Source organism: Nannospalax galili, unplaced genomic scaffold, assembly GCF_000622305.1.
Source record: "Nannospalax galili isolate Female #2095 unplaced genomic scaffold, S.galili_v1.0 scaffold772, whole genome shotgun sequence".
Taxonomy (NCBI): Eukaryota; Metazoa; Chordata; class Mammalia; order Rodentia; family Spalacidae; genus Nannospalax; species Nannospalax galili.
This window is the reverse complement of record NW_008332097.1, coordinates 718,529-741,243: the sequence shown is the minus strand read 5'-3', so window position 1 is coordinate 741,243 and position 22,715 is coordinate 718,529. Positions and strand designations below refer to the sequence as shown.

At 39.4% G+C, this 22,715-nt stretch overlaps 1 protein-coding gene and 1 non-coding gene across 4 annotated transcripts in view; both read right to left on the bottom strand.

The window, feature by feature from the left end:
• Positions 1-22,715, bottom strand: part of Atp8a1 (ATPase phospholipid transporting 8A1) — a 255,642-nt gene that overhangs the window by 206,653 nt on the left and 26,274 nt on the right. For all 3 annotated transcript variants that reach the window (XM_008827209.3, XM_008827210.3, XM_008827208.3), the window contains exons 2-5: positions 11,392-11,506; positions 10,070-10,169; positions 8,805-8,903; positions 2,939-2,984 (exon numbers count right to left, since the gene is read on the bottom strand). In XM_008827209.3, coding sequence (XP_008825431.1) covers positions 2,939-2,984; positions 8,805-8,903; positions 10,070-10,169; positions 11,392-11,506 — 360 coding nt within the window. The remainder of the gene's footprint in view (positions 1-2,938; positions 2,985-8,804; positions 8,904-10,069; positions 10,170-11,391; positions 11,507-22,715) is intronic.
• LOC115069310 lies at positions 18,232-18,359 on the bottom strand. The gene has a single exon (XR_003848585.1). It is a non-coding gene; the product is annotated as a small nucleolar RNA SNORA40 (small nucleolar RNA).

The window sequence follows — 22,715 nt, the reverse complement described above, 5'->3', positions numbered from 1 at the left end:
CATACACACACACACACACATACACACACACACACACACACACACACACCCCCAAAGCACCTTCTCAGAGAGGACTCTCAGCCAGAAGCTACTGGGTATTCAGAGGCAAATAAGAGAAAGGCCTGTCCTCTGTAGTGCCCCTGTGTACTGCGAATAAACCATCAAAACAACAGGACATCAAGTACAAAGAGAAGTAGTCAATGTTGTTTGGGAAGAGTGGACCACGGAGCTCATCAAGACTCGTTTACAGAGCATCCATTTATACTCTGCCCCCTCTCTGCAACTAGGTTCTTGGAAAATAATATATAACTTTACATTTGCTAGATCACTAAGCCATCTGCTTAACCAACATTTATATACATATGGCAAGAAGAGGCTTTTCTCCAAAAATACTGAGGACAAACTCAAACATAAAGCCTAGTTGTGAAGTTTTGAGTTTGACTGAAGCTCCATTATTTAATTGGTAAAACTGAGGTGCCAGACAGGCATCAGTACACAGTTAAATGTCTGAAAATGTTCACAATAAATTATATTTGTCTTTCTGAAGTTTCTAGGGAATGACAGAGGAAAGAATGCTCTCTCTAGTGCCTTAATGCAAAATATGGGAGAAAAAATACATTTCTATAAGAACACATAAGGGTTAATATTTGAATCTGAGCAATAGGCATCCTCTCATGTGGTCTTGGCAAACATCAAGGAAATGAAAATCTAAGTTTAACGCTTTAAACCTTTGTCAAAAATTAATTACCTGTCCTAAATATCCTTCCTCCTATTCCTACACACCAACATTGCCTTGGTTCAGGAAAGCAAATCCAATTTCATTCTGGTCTAATGAAACAGATGGCTTTCATATCAAGTAATTTGAGTTATCTGACAGCAAACAGAATCCCATTCAGACATTTTTGTTATCTCCTGTCATCTACCAAACCAAGAATACCAGTGCTCTAGGCAGAGGTTAAAAAGAGATGCTAATCATTTAGAAAACAATTTCAAGAATCAGCCTAAAAGCCCTTATTTCTTGGATGTAAGGTTTCCAACTATTCTGCTGACTAAAATTGTTTCCATGACTGAATCCTTACATTTCATTTTGGAAGTGGGTTTTATTTACACTTGGTACTGAAGCTTTTTCTCTCACTTTCTCACTTTCCTATTCTTCATTTTCAACCAGAGAACTAATCCTGCAACTCTAGGAGGATGGATCAACCCAGAAAGAAACAGGAAGAACGCTGTCTGAAGGGAACGTTTTGAGAAGAAGGTAGGCAGGAACTGGTTTGCCCTTTCGGTAAGGTGTGGTGGTCTAAAATCACACAGCTATGACAAGGTCCTCATTGTTATTATATTGACTACTCTGGCCTGGGCTTGAACAAGAACTACCGGCAGTCATTGAAGACTGGAGCCCTCTGCCCCTCATGCAGTGTCTACTAAAGGCATATTTGCATAGTTCTGTTTCAAAAGCTTCCACTGAATATTCTGAGCAACATGACAACAGATGCAAGAGCTGCAAACTGCCAGAAATACTAGTACGTGAAACATCTGGATATGTTTTACATTCATTCTTATGATTACCCCTTTACACCTCGACTTCTGGAGCAGCTCTATCTCCAGACTTCCAACAGCTCCCTCTGTGATCCGATCCTTTCTTCTCTCCTTCCTGAATGTATATGCTCATTCTGCTTTTCTTTGGTCTCTAAAACCTCAGTTTTAACTACTGAGTACACACAAGAAGAGCTAAAATCCTCTTGGGTGGCATCAAGGCTTCAAAATACTTAACCTGGCCTCCCTTGTAAATTATGTGTGTGTTCTCCTCTGATATGAATCTCCTTTCCACACATGACATTCTATTACTAGCTCAGTCCAGCAACCCAGCAGCCTTCTTCCTTCCTGATCACACTGCCCCTTCCTTCCCCTTTCCCACTCAATGTGCATGAGAAATGGCTCCCCTGTGTCCCTCTGCTTAGCCACAGCCTTCCCAAAAACTCAAGGCCTAGCTCAAAATACTTCAAGACTTTCTTCCTTTTGGGCTTTCCATAGCATTGAACATGGGAAACATTTGCCACAAAAATCTAAGGACACACTGAGACCACACAGCCCACCCAGCCTTTCATCTTCCACCCAAATCTCTAACATTGTCCTTTTACACATTTCTGCATGTACTTATTTTAACAAATAGGCTACTAGCTCTTCAAAGGTACAATTCTCATTTGGTTTTGTATATACATAATAATTAGTATCTCAGTAAAGACTCTGTAATGACAACTATGTGTAGTGACCAGGTGATGTTCGCAGACCTCTCTGAGTCCCATCCCATCAGACAACTCAGAAAGAAATGAGCTTCTCAGGGGGAGCAAGCACAGGGATGACAGAGGAAAGTATGTGTTTTGCAAGTTCCTATTTTTTAAAAACATAAGAGCTAATCGTCTTTTTATTTGTGTTGAAGGCTATTTTGGTTTGGTCTACATCAAAACACTCTGCACACTGCAGAAGCTGGGCCTGCTTTTAAACATGAGATTTTTTGGGGGGGGCGGGGGCGGGCGGTGAGCATATTTCCTTTGCATGTACACAATAACCCAGAATGGTTTTCAACCGAGTAATAACATATCGGATTATTTTCTATGATGTCTTTCTATAGCAACACTACAAAACACAAACAGAATAAAGACATTTATAGTGTTTAACACTGTGCAAACAACTGCAGACCTTATGAATATATTTAGAAGCATATAGCTAGGAAGCACCTAAATATATTAAATGCTGCTTTTTCAAAAGTGGCGTCACTCTCGTGCATTTAGGTGCCATGTTAATAAATGCTGACAAAGCAAGGATGAAACTGGAGAGAGATGTATAGCATTTTTGACTGAGTCATATTTACTTAAACAGTCTGGAGCTATGACAGTGAGTGCACTTGGTAAATATGAGAAACAAGATGTAAAGTTCCTACCTTGTGTCTTTTTCTTGTTCACAGCATTGTCAGCTTTATGCCGTTTCTAAAGTTGAAAACGAAAAGATACAATAAAAAAGTGAACGAGATCGATAAAGAAACACAGCACCCCCAACAAAAGAGAGATTTCTTTTAACTTGTTTCTCCAGGTTCTTATCTTTCCACACTCGCGGATGGGGGTGTTGGGATGGGAGGAACTGAAGGGTGCTCGGGAATGTTGAACCTGACCTCACCGTCCACAGCTTCCTCACACAGTACTCTTCCTTAGTAGCACAGGCTTGGTGTCCTCAGGAAGTTTCTCACATGAGCACTTAGGGAGATTAACATTTTAATGTACTGAAAAACTGAATTGAAAGGCTGATTTAGTCTGTTGCTTAAATAACTCACTTAAAAAAGAAGATTGCCCAGGAGAATTATCTATAATAACTACCATTTAATAACGGGATTGAAATATTTTCAGCTTCTTGTGAAATTCATTATCTAATTAAGCTGAGTACATCCTCTATAATTTGATGGTGTGCTGATGTCGGTCGACAACTAGAACCAAGTACACCTGCTGTTTTTACACAGCCTCGTCTCTTTACTGTTCAACAATATCTCCCACTGTGTGCACTCAGAAGCTACTGAGTCCGAGGATCCTATTCTCTCTCTTCCAAAAAGCACCCACAAAATTAAATGGTGAGCAGGCGATTTTGTCTAACTCTAGGGAAGTGAGTTTGAAGAGTTACACAACTCAGCATTTTAGAGCAGCAAGAAAACAATATAGAAAGCTGGAGGAAACTTGAGAAGCTGAGTGGCCACAGGCAGCTCTCTTCCTCTGTGGTTCAACCAGAAGTTGCCTGTGGCTTCCATCTAAACTTAAAGCATTGAGAATAACACATCAGACATGGGTAATATGGCAAAACAGGGTTGAATGTAACTAACCCTTTGCTCAAAGATCCTCTAATGGAAAATTCACAGCCAAACTTAGCTGAGTTTCTGACTAACATACATTGGAACAAATGCAAAATGTAAACCACACGAGCCTAAGCTTTCCATTTGAGAAAAAATAAACATGGTTTTAAAAAAGCTTGGTGCATATATGACAAGGTTTCCCAAAAGAAATACGTGGAGTGGTAGATTAGCACTTCTCCAAGTCGCAGTAATAACTAAGAGGTGTGGAGTAAGCGCTGGGCTCAGTTCATTAAAGTATCGCCACTAAACTGCATGAAACACAAAAAGCATCAAAATACTCTGTGGAGAAACTATGTAACATGCAGCAATTCTTTCCCCATGCAAAACGCTCACTAATAGTTATAGTATTGCTTCCAAAAGAAAGCAAGTTTGTGGGGCTGGATAGATGGCTGAGCAATTAAGAGCACTGGCTGCTTTTGCAGAGGACCCAGGTTCGGTTCCCAAAACCCACATGGCAGCTAACAACTGTCTGTAATTCTAGTTCCAGAGGATCCAATGCCCTCTTCTGATCTCCATGGGCATTGCACGATATACACACAGGCAATACACTTATATACATAAAATAAAAAGCATAATTTGCCAGAAAACAATCTGAAATAAAAATTAAATCCTTTTATATTTATATCATCAATAAAGAATATAAATATAAAACTTCAAAACATTTTTCGTTTTTTAAATAAAGATTGTAAGAAAATAAGAAAACAATTCACAATAAATGTTGGTTAAAAAATTAGGTTGAAGATAATTTAAGTAGTCAAAGGAGGTATAAATACTTCCAAAATAACGCACATCTATGAAATGATGCTTAGACTTCCAAATGACAGAGATAATAAATGCTGATTAATCAAACATTTCACATCAAAGAGGAAATTAATCTTTATGAAATTGAAAATGGTCCTGGATATTGCTTTCCATCTGCAGAGAATTCTCCCACTTCAGCATTTCTTCCCTAACCCTTCCCTCCACTGGATAAATCAGGCTAATGTGTCAAAAAACAAGTGTGCTGGATGCACAGAAGGATCCAGACTCTAATTTTAGAAATACAAAGACAAAGCAGTTGGGTTTTGCATCATAAAGTCATCATTCTTCCTTCTAAAATGAACAGTTTGGAAATATATAAACAGCTACTTTCTGAGATCAAAGATTATACTGTCTTAACATAAAAATTAATATCACTGAGAGCTGGTGAGTTAATTAATATTTTCAATTTTAGATAGAAAATTCAGTAAACTATATTTTATAGATAGTGATACGAATTTTCAAAAAGAATTGTACAGTGCTGCTTTTTTAAAACTTAGTTCCCTCATAAGTCTGAAAGTTGCACGTTAAATTCCATTTAAAGGAAGAAAGGCCAAGTCTTTATGAGACTCTGGAACTTGTCCAAGAGTGATGGACTCAGTTTCCTCATTCTGGAAGCCTTTTTCACGTCAGTGCCCAGGTTTCCCACCTGAACCTCAGCTCTTTCTCATCTCCTCTGCCTGCTTGCTACTCAGGGAAGAGATTACTCAGGGCTTAGTCCACACCCTTCCTCACTTCTCTCCTGCATCCATTTCTTCACACCAAGACTCTCATCAGAGCTTCCCAGTCATGTCCACTTACCTCCTTGACATCTCTGGTGGTCTCAAAGATGCCTCAAACTGTGTCTGTAAGGCAACCTGTGATCTAGCCCCCAAGACTTGGGCCTTGATTCAAGGTACATAACCATGTATCATTCATTTTCACAATCCTGGAACTTGAAAGCCACCCCTGCACTTAGTTCCTTCTCATTCTTTTCATTCACTTTCTTTACCCAGTAATGATGTACTAAACATTCACATGATCCAGGCTCCATTAATAATGTTGAGGACTCAGCAATAAACAAGAGCCCAAATCCTTTCAAGTCATGGTGCTTACATTCCATGGGTAGAGACAGAATTGAACCAAATAAATAGGGGATGCAGTGTGTTGATGGTGATAAATCTTGTCAGTTTTATTCTGAAATGTGAACTGAATTCCCTTTTCTACTTTTCACCATCTCTGACATACCACTTGGCCCAATATATCTTATTTTTCATACCAGCTACCAGAATATTCTTAGATCTAGGTTGCCAAAATCTGTTTTCCTTCCAATTCATTTTTTTGTAGTCAAAAGGACTTTGAATCATAAAAGTATAGTCAGCAAATACTCATTCCTTGCTATATACTATGGGCACTGACCTAAGGATTTCAGGTGCATTGTTTAATTCTCAAACTAGCCCAGTCTGACTGCTTGATGGTCTCATTCCTCTAGCAGATGATTAGCTCCATCTACGCTTTGTTTACTTACTAGGACATTCTCAGAATTTGGTCTCTGCATGACTCAGGCTTTGAATAAGTATTCATTTTATAATGACTGAAGTCTACTGATATTTAACTAATTTCTGGCAAAGAAGAAATGTTTTCATGGTATTGAATATTAGTTTATCAAACAACTTGAACTCTGATCTTTACTACAAGAAGTAGCGTTCAGTATGATAAAAACTTTTTGAGAGATACATTGATTAATTTGCAGTATTTTCAAGTATTTATGTTGTTTGTTACTTGCACAAAAAACAAGACATTGAATTATGTTAAACTATCCAAAGCATCAAGAATGGATGTATTAAATATCTCACTAGGAAAAATCTTAGCTTTCATTCTAAAACTTTAAAAACAATAAAAACAGTATATAAAAGAAGACTTACTAGACCATCAACTCTTTTATTCTCTGAGGTAAAAGTGGAAGACATTACGGTTCTCACATACATCTAGTTCTTTACTTCCAAGGATGCTGAGATAACACCGCCTCTTTATCACGACATTAGTTCTAACAGTGAGCTGTCAATAGATGTGCTGTGTGCCACTGACGGCCCAAACACATGAAAAGTGCCATCTCTATTCCCTCTGCCTTCCTCTGCTTTATGACCCCCAACATTCCACACAGCAGAGCTTTGATTCAGACTGTATCCCTGAGGTCTGACATGGAACAAGGGCACTGCCTGTCCTTCATGCCTCCGCCAACATGCACTGTCTTTCAGTAAGTGGATAACATATATTAAGCCACTGACATACAGAATGTGATTACCAGCACAGCGGCAGTTAAAACATCCTAAGGTGTATCCTAAGGGACAGCTGGCACCTAAGCCATGTTTACCTTGAGTGAATGTGTGAATATGTGACACATTTTAATTCATGATAATGATAGTTCTCTGTCCAACTACCTAAACTATTGCTTCAGTTCTCTTTATTTTTTAATTTTCTTTTTGATTGATTTATTTTTTTTTATGGGTCTGAGTATGTTGCCTGCATATACATAAGATTGCCTATGTATGCAATGCCCATGGAGGCCAGAAGAAGGTGTTGGATCCCCTGCAACTGGAATTATGGATGGTTGTTTGCTGCTATGTGGGTGCTGGGACTGGAACCTGGGTCCTCTGCAAGAACAGTCAGTGCTCTTAACCCCTGAGTCATCTTTCCAGCTCCCGCTTCATTTTTCTTTTCCAGAGAGTTCAATTTCACACTTTCTGTAACTTTATAGTTTGATATAAACTTCTTATTAAACAATTCCTAGAGACAGCTTGTCAGTATCTTAAGACTTGTTTCACTAAAAAAATTCTATGACACAAAACTGTTACTGCCTCATGATACTATACTATGTTTTCCAAGACCTATCTGTTGAGTTTCTTTCTAATGGTTTCTAATGGCTGTATTATGCTAGATAAGAGCTCTGTCAACAATAGTGAGCTGTCAATAGTGAGAGTATTTTTTCTGATAGAAAAAAGTTTTTCTGATAGAAAAAATAATTCTTGGATACACTTTAATTTACTATATATTTTGAAAGGCAGAGTCTAGAAAACATAACTAGAGCAATTATTTTAGAACCGAAGAGAAGACAAAGCAGGCAGGTGAGAAGAGTGCTAACAGGCAGGGCTCCAACCCACTGCCATGCTTAAACTCTAAGAGCTCTGGCTCCTTGGGGTTGGCCTTGGCCAAGCTACTTTGCCCTCCTGACTACTGTTCCTCATTTGAAAAATGGGAAGACGGTCAATAATACCTTAGAGGTTTGCTATAAGTTCTAATAAATATAAGCAGCAGGGAACAATTATATACACCCAGAAGCACAATAAATGCTACTGATTGTACTGCTGATGACTCTGCAGTGAAAGCAAAGAGCACAGTGTGAGATAGAATTGTGATTTCTTGGGGCTGGAGAGATGGCTCAGTGGTTAAGAGCACTGGTTGCTCTCACAGAAGGCCTAGGTTAGGTTCCCAGCACCCACATGACAGCTAAAAACCATCTTTAACTCCAGTTCCAGGGGCTCCGACGCCTTCTTCTGCCCGCTGCAGGCACTGCACGACACAGGTGCACTTATATGAATGCAGACAATACACTCATATACATAAAATAAAAATAAATAAAAGAATTCTGATTTCTCTACCTTCTTGGAGAAGTCACAGGACCTCTCCAAACCTCAGCTTCCTTGTTTTCTAAAAAATATTTAAACTTAATTTTCAATTAAAAATTTTCTTTAGCAAAGCTCCTGTATTTTTAAAGAAAGATTTATTTATATATACTTTTAATTATGTGTATGAGTGTGTGTCTGTGTGGCTATGTGTACATGAGTGTAGATGTCTGAGGAGGCCAGGAGAGGGTATCAGTTTTCCTGGAAATGAGTTACAGGTGGTTATGAGCTGCTCAAAATGAGTGTTGGAAAATAGATTTGGGTCTTGCAAGAGCAGTACGTGTTCTTAATTGAGCAATATCTCCAGACTCAGCTTCAGAGGAAGGAACATATTCCATTCATTTTTAAGTTGAATAGGCATTTAAAATAGTCTATTCTATAAGTTAAATAACTTAAGAAAACAAAAATCTTAATACACATTTAAACCAATTTCTATATAAAAAAATACTTACAATATCTTCTATGATCTCTTTGATAGCTGCCACAGCTAAAATAAATAAGAGAGGAACCAGTGTGGTATAGCGACCTGTTGGTGACACGTCGGGTATTTGCTATTTGAAGAAAAGAAGAAAAAAATGATGAGCTAAATCCAGTGAGAACCAGGGAGTTTATACTAAATCTAAAAACAACAAAATTGTAGTGTCTTTTTTAAAAATTATTTTTTAATTTTATTTATTATTTTTATTTTATGTGTATGCGTGTATTTCCTGCATGTAGGTAAGTGCAGCCATGTCGTGCAATGCCCACAGAGGTCAGAAGAGGCTGTTGGATCCCCTGGGACTAGAGTTACGGACAGTTGTTAGCTGACTTGTGGGTGCTGGGATTCGAACCCGGGTCTTCTGCAAGAACAACCAGTGTTCTTAACCGCTGAGCCATCTCTCCAGCCCCAGTTGTAGTGTCTTTTAAAACATACCTCACTTATTTGGTTACTACTGGGTAAGGTATCTGAGACAGCAGGTAAACTAGCTTCACAATAAATATAAAACATATAGTGTTAATATAGTAGAGGTCTAAAAAATGAGAACAGCTATATAATAAAGCATATCACCATTAAAGTAACTTAGAAACACAACAAATACCTAGGAAAATGTCCACATGGTCTAATACTATTGAATAAGCAGATTGTGAAACAATGCTTATTTCATGATCCCTTTTTGTTATCTATATCAAAAAATAATGCTTGGAGCAAAAAGCAATTTTAGAGAGACAACACTCAAATTTTAGGAGTAACTTCCTCTTGTAGTAAAATGTTTTAATTTTTTCTTTATGCTTTGCTCTATTTTTCAACTCTTCTTGTTAACAATGAACATTTGTTACTTTTTTATTTTTTTGGTCCTTTTGAGACAGGGTCTTGCTGTAGCCCCAGCTGCCATGGAACTCACTATGTAGACTAGGCTAGCCTTGAACTCACAGAGATCTGCCTGCCTCTGCCTCCTGAGTGCTGGGATTAAAGGAGTGCACCACCACACCCAGCTTCTTATGTTTAAATAAATATTTTTATTAATGCTTTGAGAATTTCATACAATGTATTTTGATCATATTGATCCCCCACTCCACCCCTTAATACCTCCCAGATTTATACCCACCTCCCTAGACCCCAACTTCACATCTTCTTTTTAATTTAGTAACTCCAATTGAATCCAATTAGTGCTGTCCATATATTTCTGGGTATAGGGCATATTTGACTTTGAACAAAGGCTTTAGGATGGTACTTTACCTGAAGCAGTGCGATAAAGAGAAAAAACGAATTAGCAGCTCTCCTGAACTGGGAGTAGAGGAATCTTGGCAGGAACGTGATTATGTTGTATTTTGCAGTGCTAGAAAACAAAAATAAAAAGTAGCACAGAGATTGATTACTCTGAAACCGGCACCCATGTTTACAAAGTTCTGTTACCATCACAAAAGTAATTACATGATGAACATTTGCACTCTCAAATTTGGAGGCTATCCTGAGGGGTCATTCACGTAAATGAAAAAGGGGGGAAGCAAACAGCTAAATAACAGCAAAGAGTGAATCTCATAGGCCTTGTGACATCCTTTGTCCTCTTTGGCCAGTTATCGTGCTTAACAGCACTAGGAGTCTAGGAGTCACTGGCAAAGAAGGGCAGCTTAAGATAAGATAGTGTAACATCAACAGAAACAAACGCAGTCTTTGAGCAGGGCCTACAGGGTAAACACAGTGCTGTCCAGATAACCAGGCACATGGCGCTTCCTGCAGTTCTACCTGCAACGCCTTCATGGCCTCCCCAGAAACACAGTGAGAACGCCATACTGTCCAGAATCAGTACGACATGGACACTTTGGTCTTAGAAACATCTAGATCACCTTCTTGCTTATCAAACAAAAGGGTGATTAAAGGACACATGCCATACTTTCCAAACAGATATGCCTCAAGAATCTGCCATTGTAAACAGTACATTTAAATGGGTACACCTCAATCTGGTAATTCCGCTCCTGGAGAAACACTGGGGATTTGAGTGGGACAGGTGGGGTTTCCTGTGATCCAAGGCTATTTAGAAATTAGTGCTGATGTGAACTCTTCATGGATGTTGAAATGAAACAGAGTGCAGAAGTCCTTCTCACAGCCCTCCATTCCTCAGCAACATACTAAGTTATCACTGAAACCCATACTCTTTAGTAAAACAAACAAAACAAAACCAAAAAGTTCTTCATGCAGCATTGCAAAGATTGTTCCTAAAATGTTAAAACGTATTAAGCAAAAACAATACATCATTCTGTTAACAGCGCAGCGCGATGACAATTGCCAGGAGCAGCGTCCCTTGTTCAGAATTGCTAGAGTACAGGCGCTTAGCCTTTCTGCCCCCTCCTACATCAAGATTATTTTCAGTTTTATTCTTTTCTTTTTGAGGTGCTGGTGAATGAACCCAGAGCCTTATGAATGCCAGACAAACATTCTACTCCAGAAGACAGAAGCAGCAGACTCAGCCTGACTGAACCAAGAACTCCTGGCACGCATTTTCTTTCCACCATTCTGCTCTGTGGTCGTGCATTCCCATGGTGTTCTTGAGTCCTTCCTACCTGACATGGTTGTTGCAGAACTTTGTCAACTGAGGCTGGTTGATGAATATGGTTCTAACTTCCTCCTGATCGGCCAGCGAGGTCTTCTCTGAAACATCATCTGTCTTCTCATAACCTTAAAGACAAGACAGTCTTCTTATTGAACAAGCAATGTTTTGTTTTATTATCCAGGCCAAACATACATTTCAAATCTATTCTATAATGTAAAAATCTGATATGGTTCCCGTTACTTGGTAAAAAGTAAAACCTCTATATCTAATATTTCTGTTGGGTTTAAATGATGGAATCTAATGCACATGCAAAAGAATAATCCATTTTGAACACAGTAACATCTATTTAAAATATTACTGATCTTTCCCACAAAAATGTCAAATTTAAGTCTCTTCTATTACATAAAAAGATATCCAAAGGTTATTTTGTTAAAACCTTTGAGACAAAAGCAATCTAAAATATATTTTTAAATTTAAGCACACATATTGAAAGTCTTTCTGTTTTTCTTTTTGGAAGAAAATGGAAAAAAAAAGATAAATATTAAGGTTTAGGTAAGCAAGCCTCACAATGATCCAACTAACTACAGTCACCTAATCATTCCCCCAATTACAAAGTATATTCCTAACAATTCTTAAGACCACCACACAACTATTAATTCATATTAAATCATCTCACAGTCATTGGAATGCAATGATTTTAATTGGGCTCCTTGCTGTAATACTTACAACACCTTTCTAGTGAAAATTAAATGTGATTGAGGGCTGAGGGGTTAGGCTTGAGTGGCAGACCTTGGATTTGACTCCCCAGCAGCACAAAATAAAACTAAACAAACAAGCAAACAGGGCTGGATTAAGCTAAATCCTTCTTCCTGCGCTAGGAAAGGACTTCAGCAATATTCTATATAAAAATCCATTTGTTTTCATTTTCTGCCTAGTTACTGTCAGCTTTTCCCATAAAACTGGTGGTTTCTTTTGAAATGCTCTACTGTGCTAAAGCCAGTAAAGCTACTCTTGGTCCCCACAGTCATGGAGACAGAATCCTCCCCGCAACACACTTACCAGGAGGTTTTCTGGCTCTCTGATTATAAGTCAGTCTCCCCCTACCCGAATAGGAGCTCCCCGGGGCTGCAGATGGTGTGTCACTCATCCTAACACCAGTCAACTAACAGCAGGTACTCAACAAATGTTTGCCCAATAAATACATGCCAATGACAACGAACTGGTTTTTGACCCCTACCCCCACCCCTTTGGAGGACAAGCAAAAGTTTCTCCACCCACTGATAAAGATACTCAGGATAGCCAAGAGCTGGTGACAAATGGGACAGACAAGCTTGCCTGTGAGGTGCAGATAGCATATGGATCAGACTCACTGAGGCCCCACAGAGGCCTTCTACCAAGGAGAGCCAGTGAAGTGGTACTACTGAGGCCCTCAGGACAGACAAGGTAGGGATGGACCGGCCCCAAGCTGAGGAAGCATTCAGGCTAGAAGCTGGGGAAGCTGTTTGAAGCCTAGTCTCTGCTTGGCAGGAAGCCACTGAGAGCTTTCCAGGATCACAGCCACATTTTATCCTCATCCTGAATGCCATTTCTCCAAATTAGGTCCAATCACACCTGCTTTTTTTTCAGTTCTAGAAACATCACAGTTTGGCCCATGGTCATGTGGTTAGTAACATCTATCACTACGCCATATTTTAGAGACAGCGCGGCTTCATCCTCTTGTTTTATATTATCATCATTTCATATGAGGGCTGGGAGATGATCAGTTGGTAAAGCTCTTGCTGTGCATGCGTGATGACCCGAGTTCAGATCCACAGCAACCAAGTAAATGCAGGCTGGGTATGGCAACCCACCTATAATCCCAGCACTCAGTTGGTGGAGACAGGGGATCCTAAGAGCAAACTGGTTAGCAAGCTCTGGATCCAACTGAGAGACCGCTTTAAAATATAAGGTGGAGATGTATTGAGGAAGACAACCCTATTAAAAACCTCAGGCCTCCACACATATCTGTGCATATACCTGACAAACACGTGCATCCACACACGTACACTGACAAATTTCACATGGATTCTCAAAAGAGTCATAAGGGTAAGGCTCTCAGTAGACTGGGATCTAGTGGATGAAACCCACACCAAAGGGCATTTGAGGACATAACCCTGAATCTACAGCCACATACATATACCTGAATCTACAGGCATATACATATATATATATATATACATATATATGAGAGAGAGAGAGGGAGAGAACACAGAACACTTGGTGGGAGATTACAGTAAGGGGGTACAGATATGAGAGAGGATTTAAATATGATCAAAATATGTTGTGTGAAATTCACAAAAATTCAGTAAAAATTAATTTAAAAAATTTAACAAACAATTGATGGGGTTTTGTTTTGGACTTTTTTTCTTGAGACAGTGTCTCTTTGTAACCCCACCTGGCCTGGAACTTGCTATGTGGACCAGGCTGGCCTTGATCTCCCAGAGCTCTGCCTGCTTCTGTTTCCCAATTAAAGGTATGCACTATGATGCCTGGGTAATCTTAAAGATTCTTAAAAATAGTTTATTATGGAGCGATGGCTCAGTGCTTAAGAACTCTGGTTGTTCTTGGAGAAGACCCGGGTTCGAATCCCAGCACCCACACGGGCAGCTAACAACTGTCCGTAACTCCAGTCCCAGGGGATCCGACAACCTCTTCTGACTTCCACGGGCATTGCACAACATGGGTGCACTTACCTATATGCATACACATAAAGTTAAAAAAAAAAAAAACCACATAAAACAGTTTATTAGAGCTTTCTTGGTGGTGGCACAAACTCCAAAGCATTGTTTCCGGCATGTGGGTTAGACAAAGAGCATCAGAAACCCCAGCTCCCCTCTCTGCTCTGAGTGAGGTTCTCAGGTGGGACTTTCCTTACAGTAATGCACTTTTGAAAGTTTGGTCCTTGGATGACTTTATATGAGCAGTAATGGCTCAGTCTTCTTGAGACACTGGTTTAGACTAGGGTCTCAAATGCTAGCAGGAGTGGGGTATTACACCTCCCTTCCCATGTTAATTGTATTCAAGAATTCCTAAAGGACCCTCCTTGGACAAAGGGCTTCGAATTTACTCATTTTCACAGATGAGAATCAGAGTAAAATAATCCTGAGAGATTCAGGTTCCTAGGAAGGTCAGATAAGGAACCTCTAAGAACTAAACAGGTTAATACTAGAATGGTGACAAGCTTCCAAGAGTTCCACCTTTAAAGGTGCTGGTTGTAGGTTCAGAATACCCAGGTGCTGCAAAAAACCCTGAGGAAGACAGTATATGTGAAGATTAAGTTATGGAGACTTCTTGGAGCTCTGAGATGTCATGGTCAAATGTGATATTGAAGGATATTGTCACTGACTGACAGTGAGGCCCTCAGCAAGAAGGGACTGTTAGGAATCCCTTCCAACTCTCAGTACTGGCAGGGCTCCAGAGAGCTTGGCAGTGACATGGTGAGCCCATAGGTACATGAATTTAACTCCCAAGATGTCTAAAGGCAAGAATTTGCAAGCATCACCTTATGTAACACATCTAATACCCAGGTAGCTACTGGTTCTAGAAGTGAGCATTTTTAGTAAGTCCAGAGATATTCTAATGAAGGTATCTAAGGAAAAGACCTAGACTTTTATGAATTTTCAAGGTAAGATTTTATAATTATTGTAATTTGAATGAAGAGTCAGCTCACTGTAGAGATAAGCAGGTTTGGATATATGGATGATCTATTAATTCATAATCAATGAAGAAAGGAATCAACGCTTTTTTATTCTAATGAACGAACACTTTGAGGGTGGTGTGTTACAACTTTGATCTCATCCTTCTACTGGGTTATAAGTGAAAACACATGCTCTTCATGCAGTTTGAGTTATTCAATGTGCACCAGGCAACTGATTTTTAAGTTTGTTTCTTTTTGTTTTGAGGCAGGGTCTCTGGTAATCTGACCTTGAACTCACTTTGTATCTCAGAGATGGCCTTGAACTGATCCTCTTGAATGCTGGGATTACAGGTATAACCAAGGCCAGCTTTTGAAAACATATTTTATTATTTTTATTCTGTGTGTATGAGTGTATCACCTGCATGTGTGTAAGTGGACCCATGTCATGAAGTACCCTCGGAGGTCAGAAGAAGGCATCAGATCCCCTGGAACTGGAGCTACAGATGGTTCTTAACCATCATGTGGGCGTGGGGAATCGAACCCAGGTCTTCTACAAGAACAGTCAGTTCTCTTAACCACTGAGCCATCTTTCCAGCCCCCCAGCTTTGTTTTTAAAATTGCTATTTTCTCTGAAAACTTTCATCAGTCATGAAGGTAGTCATAACTAGCTGATGATGTCCTCACTTAGCTCTCAGTGTGTAGTGATGGCAAAGGCAATCCAAGAGGGAGAATTCCTTTCACCTCCACTCCAGAGAAGTCAAAATTATGGTGGCACAGGGATAGCTGATTCCTCCCCACACACAGTTTTAGCCTCTGTTTTAAGGAGAGAAATGGGGGCTGGAGAGATGACTCAGTGGTTAAGAATACTAGCTGCTCTTGCAGAGGACCTGTGTTTGATTCCCAGAACCCACATGGCAGCTAAAAACCATCCATAACTCCAGTTTCAGAGATCCAATGCCCTCTTCTGACCTCCGAAGGCACTGGGTGACACAGGTGCACTTACATGCATGCAGGCAATACACTCATACAGAAAAAATAACAAAATATTTTAAGGAGAGAACTTATGTCCCTTATCAGTGGTTTGACAGTTCAGAGGCTGGTATGATAATCTGAAGGCAAGTTCAGTTAAGCTATTAAAATTTACTAGCAGTTTTTTGTTGTTGTTGTTTAGCCTTTTAAAGACAGGATATCTCTGTAGCTCCAGCTGGCCTGGAGACCAGGCTGGCCTCGATCTCATGGAGATCTACCTGCCTCTGCATCACAAGTGCTGGAATTAAAGGCGTGTACCACCAGCTCTGCTTACCAGCAGTTCTTAAGCTGTTAGATTCCTCCGGACTACTGAGATCTCTGCCCCCTTTACAGGATGCAGGGAGAAGACTGTGAAACCACCATTCTAGCACCAGTTCTCAGGCTTCCTGGTAGGCCAGGCCCTCTGAAACCACCTTTGGTATAAAGCTATGCTAACTGTGAAACTGGCTTAGAGAACGAAATGCAGCTTTATCACACTCTTTAGTATCTCCTGCAGTTTTTCTTGGTAATTGCACACAGGGCACACAATATTCATACATTTGATGGAAATAGACCCTCAAGTATTGATTGACTATTTCTGGGATCCCCTCAGTGACTATCTTCTTGAGGTTAGTACCAAATATGTCTGAACTGAACTCTGAAACCAATCTCATTCAATATATAATATTTGGTAAATAGCAAATCCAATAGTCAGACACATCAGGCAGCTACTCTCATTAGTACCCTAAACTACACACTAGAAATACTCTGTGTTCACCTCCTGGAATAACTGGTATAAGATTAATCAGTGTCTCTCCAAAGTACTTACAAAATGCCTGATATGTGTTAAGTACAAAATAAATGTAACCTACAATGGTTACAGAGTAAACAGTGTGGATGAATTCAGATGCTGAGCCTGAGAGAAGTAGGAGACTGGCACACTGTCTCAGAATGGCAAATCCTTATTTGTAGTATAATTGTGAGTTCATCTGCTTCCTCCACTACATGGAAAGTTTCCTGAATATTCCACCTGATTTACACAAGCCCTCAAATGTCTGATGAGTTCAGACCAGCACTATATCAAGAACAGATCTCTTTCTTACAAGTGGGTACAAGCTTTAAGATGGTTGCCTAAATTCAAAATTAGTAAGTTTATGATGAGAGACAATGCCACAGGGACTTGAAGAGCTAGTCCCGGCACAGAAAAATGACTGACATACTCCTTTAATGCACCCAGCTTCCTAAAGAGATGTTAGAGTTCTCAGTAATCCTTAGCAGTCCAGGCAGGTGGATTTTGAGAAACTAGTCAATTTTACAGGTAAGGGTGAACAAGTCGTTGAACTAGAGCTCCTCCAGCACTGTTTCTAGATTGATAGAAATCTCAAAATTGAGTCAATTTTCCCAAGTTGGCCTATCTGAAAAATCAAGTGACTAAGTATCTGAGGACTGGATGAAATAGGAATTCAATAGCATTGAGCAAGCACAGTCTAAGCACCTAATCCCACAGAAGGGTAGATACATCCATAAGAACAAACTCTTCAAAGTCTGTTGAAGGCCCTGTTAAAGGGACCTTGATAATTCAGGTCTGTAGATGTATAACTCTGTAACACCCCTATTCTGACTACCTCCTTCTCCAAATTCAAATTGACATCCAAGTCTTCCACAGAATTCAAACCTTGCAGGTCTAGGAACCAATCTCTACTTTACAGATGACTTTACTCCTATCATGTGTTGATCCTGATAATAAAATGAGGTGTGCTTACTTCCCCAAATTCCAGGATCCTGGGAGCATATCTGTATGGCTCTCAAGAGCAGGCATACAAATGAAGGATAAGCCCAGACATACACTTTTATATGCTTTAAAGAATCAATTCTTTTTTAAAAAATATTTTATTTATTTTTATTTTATGTGTATGAGTGTTACGCCTGCATGTAGGTAAGTGCGCCTATGTTGTGCAATGCCTGTGGAGGACAGAAGAGGCTGTTGGAGTCCCTGGAACTGGAGTTATGGAGAGTTGTTAGCTGCCATGTGGGTGCTGGGATTCAAACCCAGGTCTTCTGCAAGAATAGTCAGTGTTCTTAAACTGCTGAGCCATCTCTCCAGCCCAGGATCAATTCTTTATTTTTAGAACCAACTTCAGTATTAATAACACCATCATGTTGAGCTAGCTTGATTCTTATATGCATTAAAACTCAAACTGAAAAATGAATTCTGTGTTGCAAAAGAGGGTTTTATTTTGCACCTATTTTTTATGTCTTTGCCCATCAGTTCAGCAAACACATACACAAGTGCTACAGATGCACATGTAGCCACCACATTTTGGAGGCTGCAGATGACTCACTCAGGCATCCATTTCCAGGCCCTAGGCACTCAGCTGGACATTAATAACCACTGTATGATTAGTTTTTTTTAATTTATTCTTGAGAATTTCATATATGTATACAATGAAATATCCACCTCCATTTTCCCTTCTAACTCCTTCCAACACCGAATTTCATGCATTCTGCCATATATGTTAAGTCCTATCAGGTCAAGCATTTTTACCCAGATGTCGGTGCAAGTTCATCCACTGGACGAGTCAGCCTATCTAGAGTCACTCCCTTAAAGAAGATCAACTCTCCTTTACCCCTCAGTAATCAGTTGCCAATAGTTCCTTGGCTTAGGTTGGGGCCAGCTGCCCGTTTCCCCAGTTCTATGCTGGGTTTCTGTCTGATTGAGTCAGCATGGGTCTTAGGCATGCTGTTACCACTGTTTGAAGTTCATATAAGCAAATTCCTCGAGGTCTGAAAGCCTCTGTTTCCTTATGTTCATGCACCAACCCTAGTTCTTAGTATCTTTCCACTCCCTCTTCCACAACAGTTCCTGAACCATGGGTGGGTGAGATTTAATATTGGAGTCTTATCCAGGGACACACACTCTTCAGCAGTAGTTTCTGTTATCAAGCAAACACAGGCTAATTATTTCTCCAAAGTGAACACTGCTCACCTTCCCCAGTAGTGCTGACCATAAAACAGTGCACTGGCAGTGGAGTGAGTTCTGATTTCTCTACCAATCACTTATGCTTCCCTGCACAAACCACTTATGCCCTGTGGGCTATGCCCTTTCCTTATAAAACGAGGAAGTAAGACTGATAATCTCATGCTCTCTTCCAACCTCAAAGTCTGCAGAAGTTAGTATCTTTTGGGTACGGGGCAGAAATGTCAACAGCTTGTTTGAGAACAAGAACAGGGAAATTGAAGAACCAAGACTTTATGGCTTGTTTTGTGACCACAGTTTACCTAATGTGAAATCAACACTCACCCAGAAGTCAAACGCTGCTTTGTGATTATAGTCAAATCTCCATATTTGAAGAGATACACAGTGACCATTGGCTGCTTCCAACAACTACCTGGCATATCCTGACCAATTATTACAGGGTAGCATGACATTAATCTTCTTTTCTCCCTTTGCCCAGATCTAGCACACGCTTTCATGCCACAGAGTACAATGCAACATGGAGCAAAAGGGCTCAAAAGTTATTTAAATGAAAGGCTTCTGACATCTTCATACCATGAGAAAAATACCTAGAGTTTTTCTTTCCACAAATACCAAGATCTAATCAGCAAGACTTAATCCAGCTTTTTGCTCATTCACATACTTAATGTCTATGTGAAGACATAAAAAAATTGTACAAACAGCAGAATATAAGATAAGGTTCCCTCTCTGGGACTTTTTAGAATGGGGCAAGATAATTACAGGGAGTACGAGCTCAGACTCTGAGGCTGTAGTTCTCACTTGAATCAGTGCTTTGCCCCATGGAAGCAGGAGGATCCTGAAACAAAAAGATAGGCAGGACCAGATCCAGAGAAACAATGAGTGACCTGAATTTATGTCCTGTATGCAGTAGGAAACCACTGCAAGGTTCAAGTAGAAAGACTACCAAAGGCTATGTGATAATACAGGTAGAGGATGATGGGTCTGGCTTCAGCTTGTGGTAACAGATAGATATGAAGAAGTAATGCACAGAGGGAATCAGTGTTGTGTATAGTAATGCACAGAGGGAATCAGAGCTAGTATGGCCCTTGTAGCCTGTGACTCTCACTACCTTTCCCTCATGGTATAGTGTCAGATATACCTGTCACCTGATGCTACTTAAAGCAAAAGTCTAGGACAAAAAAAGAGAAGCAGGATTTTAAAAAATATTTTTATTTATTATTTTTATTTTATTTTATGTGTATGAGTGTATTGCCTGTATATATATTTGTAAGTGCACCCATGTAGTGCGATGCCTGCGAAGGTCATAAGGGGACATCTGATCCCCTGGAACTGAAGTTGTTAGCCATCATGTGGGTGCTGGGAATCGAACCCGTGTCCTCTGCAAGGGCAGACAGTGCTCTTAACTGCTGAGCCATCTATCCAGACCCCAAGAGAAGTAGGATTTTTAAAAATATCTCATCCATAATCTTTTGATTCTAGATTAATCAAGTGATTAAGTATCTGAGGACGTGTGTGTGTGTGTGTGTGTGTGTGTGTGTGTGTGTGTATCACACAGAACATCCCAAACTATCTTATTCAACTATACACCCAATTCCCAGATGGCACCCTCCCATAGCCTCCCTCCCCCCACTAGAGTCTTTAAAGTATTTTGGATGTATTAGATGTAGCATTAAAGTGACTTTTTAAAAATTATTTATTTAATAATCACATACTTAGAAGAAGCATTTCATTACAACATCATTGACATATTCGATAACAATTTCTGAGCTAATACATCTCTTTCAAAATTGGCTGTAAATTTTTAGGTTTACAGTTGAATTATTACAGTTATACAATATTGTACTCAGTATAAACCCTATAAGACAAAATTAAATGAGGTTTTAACCTTTAAAAAAGATCTCCATTTCATTATTAAAATACACAGTTTCATACAGAAAAATTCATTTTTAATGCAATTGACATTAAGATGTTTGCACTTGTGTTTCTAATCTCTATATATCTGATTATTACTAGTCACAGTTGGTTACTTTTTGAGCTCCTTGGCATCTGAGCATGGATATAATGTTGTCAGGTAGATTTCAATTTTATTTAATAACCACATGATTAGAAGAAGCATTTCATTACAGCATTAACATATTCAATAGCAATTTCCAGAGCAAAGATGCATCTCTTTCAAAATTGGCTGCAAATTTTTAGCTTCACAGTTGAATTAATACAGTTATACAATATTGAGCTCAGTACAAACCCTGTAAGACATAAAATTGAATGAGTTTTTAACCTTTAAAAAAGATCTCCATTTCATTTTAGAAGATATTGTTCCTTGCAGAAAGACTCATTGTTTTTGTTATTAACACTGAGATGTTGGTGCATGCATCACTAATCTGTATGTATCTGATTACTACTAGTTATAATCGGTTGCACTTGGATCCTAGGCATCCGTGTATGTCTATAAAATCATCGGGTAGGGGTAGATTACAATGGTAATGTTTATCACCTCTACTAATTAACATGACATAAATTTTCATGCTTCCTCCTCAAATATAACACATTTTTAAAAATTTGTTGATGTGTGTGTGTGTGTATGTGTGTGTATGTGCATGTGTGTGTGTGCACATGTATGTATGCCTTCCTGCCTGCCTGCCTGTGTGAGTTCATGTATACTACATGTATGCAAATGTCAGTGGAGGCCAGAAGAAGGCATCAGATCTCCCTGGGACTAGAGTTACAGGTGGGTGTAAGCTGCCATGTGGGTCTGGGAACTGAACCTGGGTCTTCTGGGAAAGCAGTCAGTACTCTTAACCACCAAGTCATTTCTTCAGTCCCTGCTTTGGATACTTAAAAAAATTTCTTCCATCTAACTGTAATTATGTATCCTTCAACCAGCCTTCGCCCGTCCTCCCACCTAACCATCTAGGCTCTGGTAACTACCATTCTGCTCTGTACTTCTATAGAGTAAGAATATGCAACACCTGTCTTTCTGTGCTTGGCTTATTTCACTTAACATAATGTTCCCCAGGCTCAACTGTGTTTCCATAATTTTGTTCTGTTGTAGCTGAATTGTATTCCATTGATATGTATGGTTTACATGTATATGGTACATACATACATATATATTATATAATACACACATATATAAGGTACATATGTATTTATAGTATACACACACCATGGTATAATGGTATATATACCATCTACAGAGCTATAGTCATAAAAACAATATGGTACTGGCATAAAAATAACCCCATACACCAATGGAACAAAATTGAAGACGCAAAAATGAGTACTTGCAATTTCAGCCACCTGATATTTGACAAAGGGGCCAAGAACATTAACTGGAGGAAAGACAGCATGTTCAGCAAATGGTGCTGGCAAAACTGGATCTCCACCTGTAGAAGAATGAAACTAAACCCCTATCTGTCACCCTGCACAGAAATCAATTCCAAATGGATCAAATACCTCAATGTAAAGCCTGAAACTCTGAAACTGTTAGAAGAAAACATTGGGAAAAACCTACAAGATATAGGTATAGGAAAGGATTTTCTAAACGGGACATCAGTTGTACAGGAAACAAGGGCAAGAATTGACAACTGGAATCTCATTAAACTAAAAAGCTTCTGTATATCAAAGGAGGCAACCAGGGAAGCGATCAGAAAACCCACAGAATGGGAGAAAA